Genomic DNA, 8,729 nt, shown 5'->3' with positions numbered 1-8,729 from the left:
TTTCTCAGCCGCCTTGGTCTGAGCTGCTGTGTCCAGGATCACATTGGGACAGATGGGAACTTGTTGGATCAGCCTTACACAAGATTTGTGTGTGTTGTACTGAAACCGGCTTACAATCCATGGAGATCATCACTTTCTGTCTTTCCTCAAGTCTACATTCGAACAGAGTCGAACCAATAATTAGGAAAAGATGGTATTTACTTGAAAAGTATCCTATTATTTAAATAGTGTATTAAAGCGGTGCCACCATTAATGGATTTCCAATATTTTCATGCCTAGTACCGATAAAAAAAAAGAAATTCTTCTTCGAAGAGAAAGAGAGAGAGTGAGAGAGAGAGAGAGAGAAGGAGAGAGAGAGAGAGAAGAGAAGAGAGAGAGAGAGACTAATTAATCCTCTTTACACTCCTCATCGATGCTGCCCTGCTTCCTGACAGTTATGGACTTCCTTTCGAATCAGGTGGTGATCTGCAATCTTGCCGGAACCACTCCACATACCCCATCTCTACGACACTTTTGCCTCCTTTATTAGTTGGTTTTGGATCACGTCCCTTGTTCTGTCTGTGGAATGCTCTGAACTTTGTTCTCCCATTTCCTGGATTATGCCTGAATTTTTGGCTCCTTGTACGGATCATACGCACCGGAATCTGGAAAAAATGGATTATGAAGGGCCGGCTGCCGATATCATGGCTGAAACTGAACACGAGCGACGGATACACCAAATGCAAAACATTACAGGTCAGTGTGGGGACTTTGGCGGACCCATTCAAGAGTCTGTAATCAATAGAAGCGCAACATTAAAAATGCATGTTCAGGGATATCAGATAACTATTTTACTTTGGGATTAAGCTCTGTGGAGTGGACGAACATTTGTCCCTCCTTCTGTCAGGTGTAATTACACGCATCCTGGAATAAGGATAAACCAGAACACTGTAGGAGTGTTTTCTGCGGGAATTGTATTGGAGTCACGAGTGAGAACAGTTTACATTTCGACCCAGATCCACCTGGAGGAGTTTAACTCAGGAGCATTAGCCAGCTCATGTCCAAATCTGGCCACCAGATCATTGGTTCAAAAGCTTCTGGCAGCACGTGGACTCAACCAGGTTGTCCAATCTGGTCTTCTGCACACTTTGTTGTTGCCGTGTGAAAATAACCCATTAATGAAATAAAATGCAAATTAATGTGTCTCTTCGCCAGATCAAAATTTGAATACACCCGTCTCTGAATCTTTCAAGAGTCATGTGTTTATACTTCTATCCAGGCCACCGCCATCCGTGCCAGCAATTGAAGCCCGGTACCCTGCCATGGTGACTTTTTCAGAGACAAGGCAGGTTTCCCCAATGGAACTGTGTGAGCCCCCCTGCCTGACAGCCACCCTGTCCCCGGGTCTGAGGCGTAAAAAGATGCTCTGGCAAAATGCTGTAAAGCACATCATCATCCAGCAGGAGCTCAGCGCTCAGGTGAATGATTATTCCCGCAGTTGTCTGGGAAGAATTAATCATCATGTTATTATCCGGTGTGACAGGTCGGCGTGGAGCCAGCTCGCAAAATCTTTGTAACAGACGCCTACATGGAAGAAATCAACCGCCAGATCCGCAGCAAGGCTTCACGCGGCGTCAAGCGGCGCTCCTCCACATTCCGGGTCCACCCTTCCCACCTCCGTGGCTCCATGAGCCACAGTATGGGAGGCTCAAGCGGAAACGAATACGCCAGCGATGCCGACTTTTTTGTGCACTGGGGACGCATTATTCACGGTATCTACATACCCACCCTGAGGCACACCTTCAAGTCCAAAGATCTTGAAAAACTCTACCAGCAACACTCTTCTCACCAAAGACGTAACTCCTTAGCCATCACCAATGTGATCGATGCTATGGCTAAGCTGCAGCTCCTGGTTTTGTATCTGGCTTTGGCACCGGAGGAGGTCATGGAACCCCTGCGAGGCTGCTTGACGTGCGCGTTCATGGTGTTTTCCATAGCGCTGTGTATCGTTGTTCTGACCTTTAAGGACTCCATGTCACCGAGGTGGCTTCATTATGCCGGCCTGGCCAGCTGGTTGTCGCAGACCACGCAGGTATTGGGAGGACTGGTATACGGGCTGGAGAAAGACCCGTCATGGTACCTTTTGTTCACGCTGTTTGCTACTTACACGCTGCTGCCGTTACCGCTCACCTGGGCCATGTGCGCCGGGTCGCTGACGTCGGCGTTGCATCTAATTGTGGAGATCATATACTTCCGTAACGATACAGTACTTTTGAGAAAGGTGAGGAAAGCGTTCTTGAAGTCCTTTTTCCTGATTTGGACACTTATGGGTAAATGGAGTGAACCTTTCTTGATTGTAGGTTTTTGCCAAAGGCCTTCTGTATCTGGGTATGAACACAGCCGGATTCTTCATTCACTACCTGACAGATCATTCACAGCGACAGGTGTTCTTAGAAACACGACGTTGCATCGAAGGTCGCCTCAAACTGGAACAGGAGAACCAAAGACAGGTTGGATGACTACATTTGAAACGCTCCATTTAAGTTGTAGAATTTGATGATTGTTGACCTTAATTTTCTTCGACAATTCTCAATGGTAGGAGCGTCTGGTGTTGTCCATCTTGCCGCGGTTTGTAGCCTTAGAAATGATTGCTGACATGAGCTTGATGGAAGATGAGCTCATTCCTCAAGAGTTTCACAAGATTTATATTCACCAGTACAAAGATGTCAGGTAGGTATAACAACGCTAAATGTTGTGTTGGTTGTCTATAAATGCAGAGCCTGACTTTCTAACTGGTTACCACATTGTCCCTAGCATCCTTTTTGCAGATATCAAGGGCTTTACTCTGTTATCCATGAACTTGTCAGCTCAGGATTTGGTCCGGACCCTCAATGAGCTCTTTGGGCGCTTCGACCGTTTGGCCGAGGTACGAACATGAGCTCCGTTTTCCTGATGCTTTGCTTCCATTTACTTACCGTAGCTGTCTTGGTCTTTTCGGTTTTACAGGAGCACCAGTGCCTGCGAATAAAGATACTTGGGGACTGTTATTATTGTGTGTCCGGCGTCCCAGAACCTCAGCGTGCCCACGCCCGTCACTGTGTCGAAATGGGTCTGGCGATGATCAACACCATACGGTGAGTCCAGTTGTGACGGGTTGTTTGTTAGTTATTGTCTAATAATGTTCCATCTTGCCGATGTCAGGTCTGTCCGCAAGCAGCTCAACTTCAACATGGACATGAGGATTGGCATCCATTCAGGTTCGGTCCTGTGTGGGGTCCTGGGTCTACAGAAATGGCAGTTTGACGTTTGGTCTTGGGATGTGGGCATTGCCAACATGCTGGAGGCAGGCGGCATACCAGGGTGAGGGGTTTTATTGTGTTACTTCTTCCTCGTACAATTGGAGAGCATTCATTGGAAACACTGCAGCTCAGTGATGATTTCCTTGACCTCAACAGGCGGATCCACATCTCCAAGGCTACCCTGGACTGCCTTGAAGGCACCTACAAGACAGAGAACGGACATGGAGCTGACAGGAACGAGTTCCTGCGGCGACACAACATCGACACGTTTCTCATTTGTCCCCAAGAGGACGCGCATGTCGATGACCACAACGAGCCTCGCAAAGTCCCGAAAACAAGTCGCGCCCATGAAGTTCCTTTTGGGAGTGCCATTGACATGAATAGTGTATGTTCTGCTGATTCCAACCACCGGCACCCTCACACTCCTCCTCGGACCAATCTGATCGATCTGACCTTTTGTTGCAGATCTTGGCTTCGTTCACAAATGGATCGCTGCCCAACATTTGGCCGTCCACCTCCAAGGAAATCAACCAACGCATCAAACACGCCATTGAGGTTCGCAGCAGCGAGCTTATGCATAAAGAGCACATCACTCCGCTGTCTCTGGTATTCAAGGACACGCACATTGAGGACAAGGTATGGCTGTAAATTTAAACCGCAAAGTTTTTTTGTTGTAAGATTGACAGATGGGAGGTTCCTTCACAATGTGTCCTCAGCTACGACTATCGTACGCCTCCTTGTGGTGCATCTACCACCGGCGGGAAAGACCTCAAAAGTGGGAAGGTCCCATTGCTCATCAGGGTCGCCATTTTGGGTTAGCCTTCACCAAATTCCCTTTTTCTAACGCTCATTTCTATGTATACACATTTTGGCCACAGTGTCTTAGTTGCCTTTTGCAAATTATAAAAGTCGCACTTAGGTCTTCTTGAGAAGATGTCGTTCCATGGATATCCAAGGTTTTTTTCCTCAGGGACCTGTACCAAAAATGTCCATGTAGTTTAGGGCGCTTCAATCCTGTTCCTCGAGGGCCGGTGACCTGGCGGTTTTCCATCTCTCGCTACTGCAGCGTAGCTGATTCAGAGGATCAGGATCGGTATCTAGCTTCTGCAGACCTTGCTGATTAGCTGATCATTTCAAGGAACAGGATTGAGGACCCTTGATGTAGCGTCTGTAAAAGTAAAAATCTTGGGTAATGATGTTTTACAGCCAACCCTTATTTATTTTTTTTTTTTTTTGTGAATGACTTCAGTTTTCCCAGATGAGGGACGAAATGTTCAACTCCAACCTGCTCTGCTCCTTCATCATGCTCCTCTTTGTCATGGCCGCCCAGGCCCTCATCCCAGCACCGAGGTAGGGAATTGCACTTGAAATAGTCCATCCTAGAGTCTGCTTTTGATCGTCAAATGATTTTCCAGGCTGTTTCCGGCCATCCTGCAGTTTTCCCTGTTTTTGCTCACCTACACGCTGTTGCTGCTGCTGGCGCTCGCCGAGGAGTTCAAGTGGAGTCCTGCCACGCTGCAGCAATTCTGCTGCTGGATCCACGAGAACAACAGCGCTCGCAACACGCTCACCCTCACCGCCGTGGTCATCAACTTTGGTTTAGCTTCCACGGACATTGTGAGAGTACATGAAAAACCGCGCCGATCCAGTGTGCAATACCGCTAATAAAATAGATCAACTTTCACAGGAATCCAAGAGATCATCGTTTACTTTCTGTGTTTTTTTTTCGATGCATGTAGTTGTGGTGCATTCTCACAGACACAGAAGCGGCTAACGAGATGGAAAAGACAAACACGGCTGCACGTTCGCTCACTGTGTGTTCTTACCCGGAGGTAAGCGTTCAAAATTTTCAAGTGCACCGAATTCCAAACTTGGATCCTTCGAGTTCTTTCTCTTCTTCAGGTCTTTGTGCTGAGCGGTGTGATCGCCATGGTGACGTGCGCCGTGTTTCTTCGTCTCAACTCCCTGCTCAAGCTGGCCGTGCTGCTGCTGGCTGTGGCCGTCTATTCGTACCTCATCCATCTGGCCTTCCTTTCTCTCGCGCGCCAAGACGTGCCGCACAGGTCATACATAATTGTTGCGTGTAAAAGCAACATTTGTGGCTGTGGGACCAAAAAAAACAAACTTTTTTTACGCTTGCACAGATCTCACTATGTGAGGAGAAAAGGGATCGCCATCCTCCTCTTGGTCATGTTCATCGTCGCCGTTTTTTACAACGGACGCCAGGTACGGACTTCACCATCGTCAATATCATTCGAAATGAATGGAGAGCGTCAAACTCGTGTTTGCTCTCCAGTGGGAAGCCACCGCCAGGCAGGACTTCCTGTGGCGTCTGCAGGCTCAGCAGGAAGTGGAGGACATGAGGGAGCTGCGGGAGCACAATGAATGCCTGCTGCACAATATTCTGCCGGTGCACGTGGCCCGGCACTTCTTGGACCGTAGCAAGAACGATGAGGTGCGTGCACAAGCTGACTTACGGAATCTACAGTGTGAACTGCGTGTCTGAAATGAATGGAAATGCCATTAATCAGATCCGAGCACCCGTCCCCCCACCTCCGCCGAAAAAAAAATAAGAATGGTTTTCGTTAAAAGCATGTGGGTAAAATGATATCATCTCGCATCGTAGATTTTCATCGATTGCGGGTGGGAACATTAAGACTGACGTTTCCTTTGCAGGAGCTTTACTCCCAGTCCTATGATGAGGTGGGCGTGATGTTTGCGTCTATAGCTGGATTTAATGAGTACTTTGAGCAAAAGGAGATCAAACATGAAGGTGTGGATTGCCTCCGACTCCTCAACGAGATCATTGCCGGCTTTGATGAGGTGAGCGTGAGATCATTTGCAGTGCTTCTTAATGAGCAAGAAGTAAACAATTCGCACCCCCACCCCACCACCCATTCTCCCCCGCAACTATAAATAAGAGCATTTTCGTTGCAAAACAAACCTAGCTTGTAGAGTTAATACTCGCTGCGCACAATGGGCAATGAGAGCGCCACTGCCAACTAGTGGAGTGGATGTGCAATTACACTTTATTGTGGTACGGCGGGAAAAAAACATGATCCCCAGTGTCCCATGCACCCCCCTGAGCATCACTGGGTTAAACGTTTGTTTTATAGTTGCTGGAGGAGTCATACTTCCATTACGTGGAGAAGATCAAGACCATCGGAAGCTGCTATATGGCCGCCTCCGGTTTAGCGCCAGACAAACAGGTGCGAACGAGCCATTTTTTTTTCTCCACGTTACCCTTCCATGTGCTTGCATCTAACTCTTTCTCCACTTCCGTTTTCAGACGTCTATGGACGAATGGAATCACTTGAGCGAACTGGTTCTGTTTGCACTCGCAATGCAAGAGACCTTGAAGGAGATTAACAGGCACTCAACCAAAGACTTTCAACTCCGCGTCGGTAAATCTCAACTGTGGATGCGCATTCATTCTGACTCTCGTGTTTCCTCAGACCGGAAGTTGACAAAAAAATAAATGAATAAATAAATAACGATTTCTTCTCCATTAGGCATTGCCCACGGGCCGGTGGTGGCGGGTGTGATCGGCGCCAGCAAACCGCAGTATGACATCTGGGGGTCCACGGTGAACTTGGCCAGCCGCATGGACAGCACCGGCGTGAGCGGACGCATCCAGGTGCCCGAGGTCACCCGCAGAATCCTGGCAGAGTGGGGTTTCGTCTTGGAGTTGCGTGGCGAAATCTTTGTCAAGGGGGTGAGTGCCGGAAAACACCGTCGGTGTCAAAGCCAAATTGAGGATCTGTGTCTCTGTTCCTTGATTTCATGAGTAACTATATATTATCAGATAATTACAACATACACACATCAGTCTTAATGGTAACAACAACTCAAAATGAGCTAACTCACTGACTGACTGACTAACTCGCTAAATTACCAACTGAATGAATGAACAATTAACTGACTAACTTAACGACTGAAACTTAACTTACTAACTAACTAACTGGTGTGCGTAGTGGGGCTTAACTCTGACTGTCTGTCCTTGCAGGTGAGCGAGTACCAGGGCAAGGTGCGCACCTATTTCATCAGCACCATGCGCAGCAAGAGAGTCAACGCCGCCACGGACGGACGCCCAGGGGGCAGGATGGAAGGACGCATGACGCTGGCGGGCATCGTGTTCGGTCTGGTGCAGGCCAGACACAAGGAGAAGCTGAGGGAGACCAACGGCGGCTTCGCTCTGTCAAATTGCACCCTCAAGTGCTGATACAATTGACGGAGAATCAAACTCTGCCATATAGATGCTGTGAATACGCGACTTGAAAGCATCGTTTTCAGTGCTTTGAATTGTGACAGTGAGGAAGTTGTCAATTTTATAAAGCCAATTATCTTGTTCACTACGGAGCCAAAACACAGTATACCTCAAAACAACCACAACGACCTCTCCAAGATTTTCAATCAGCTATATAGTTTTTTAATGGTTAATATTTGTCTGTATGTATTTTTAAAAAGTACGTTTCGATCATTTTGTACCAATGGGCTTATTTCCAACAATACAGCATAGACTGAATTAAATTTATACCGAAATCTCCCCAAAATCATGCTATTTTTTTCATTCACCTGAAAATAATTTCAAGCAAAAAACTCTGACGTTAATAACAACCATCTTTCATCAGAAATGGATCTTGAATAGATTTTACACATATAATAAGTAAATTTCAAATGTGCTGTGTACAAAATAGGATTGCTGAAAATAAAATATGAAATGTGTATTTTAGAGGTGTAAACCCATAAATATTCGGTCATTAAATTAATCTGTAATTATTTTTGATAAAATTTCCAATTGTCCAAGATCTTGGACTTGCAGGTTCTCAACAGTAAATCTTCTTTGATTTCAGTTGTCCTCCAGACTGATCATCTTTTGTGTTGAAGCAAAAGAAAGCATTTGCTTTCACTTTGGAAAACAATAATATTTTTTTTGCGTATTTCCTGACGTGTTACGGACCAAACCAGTACCTGAATTAAAATGAATTTACATTTGCGCAATGTACACACAATTTGAAATAATGTCCTGTTTTTAATGAATCAATTACAAAAAAAAATGATTTTCATTTTTTGTTTTCAGCCAATAATCAATTGACCAATAAAAGCCTGTGCAATACAGTTTTTTACCATGTGTTGTAATTTATCGCTGTGAGAGATTAAAATGATCGTTCGTTGCAGACCCAGATTTTAGATAGATAGATAGATTAAAAAAATAGCACTGTATGCATAGTATTTACATTTTTGAGAAAATGCTATATACTGTACTTCTGATATCAGTAACCAAAATTTAAATATAGACTATCATTTCGGAACTGTAACGAACTAAAAATGCATTCTGCTAATAAAGTCGATACAATTAATTTATTTTCCTTATGTAGTTTAACAAACGCGCAAGCGCACCAGAAGTTTATGTTTATGATGCTTCCCAGACAAGTGAAAGCTAATCGCGCA

General features: G+C 45.8%; 1 protein-coding gene across 1 annotated transcript; it reads left to right on the top strand.

Moving 5' to 3' along the window:
• The first annotated feature begins 133 nt into the window (after positions 1–133).
• On the top strand, positions 134–8,064 carry LOC148316473 (adenylate cyclase type 8). The gene is made up of 21 exons (XM_088285904.1): positions 134–735; positions 1,259–1,457; positions 1,523–2,260; positions 2,340–2,489; positions 2,579–2,709; positions 2,794–2,905; positions 2,986–3,113; positions 3,181–3,339; positions 3,435–3,663; positions 3,744–3,914; positions 4,528–4,628; positions 4,694–4,895; positions 5,018–5,110; positions 5,181–5,341; positions 5,423–5,504; positions 5,575–5,733; positions 5,955–6,101; positions 6,395–6,487; positions 6,568–6,682; positions 6,791–6,993; positions 7,285–8,064. The coding sequence occupies exons 2-21, from the start codon at positions 1,302–1,304 to the stop codon at positions 7,498–7,500; spliced, it is 3,546 nt and encodes a 1,181-aa protein (XP_088142030.1). The 5' UTR covers positions 134–735; positions 1,259–1,301; the 3' UTR covers positions 7,501–8,064.
• The last annotated feature ends 665 nt before the right edge of the window (positions 8,065–8,729 follow it).

Source organism: Idiotropiscis lumnitzeri, chromosome 21, assembly GCF_059441095.1.
Source record: "Idiotropiscis lumnitzeri isolate Australia: NSW breed Sydney's pygmy pipehorse chromosome 21, RoL_Ilum_1.0, whole genome shotgun sequence".
Lineage (NCBI taxonomy): Eukaryota > Metazoa > Chordata > Actinopteri > Syngnathiformes > Syngnathidae > Idiotropiscis > Idiotropiscis lumnitzeri.
The sequence above is the reverse complement of the archived record's forward strand: the minus strand, read 5'-3'. Positions and strand labels throughout refer to the sequence as shown.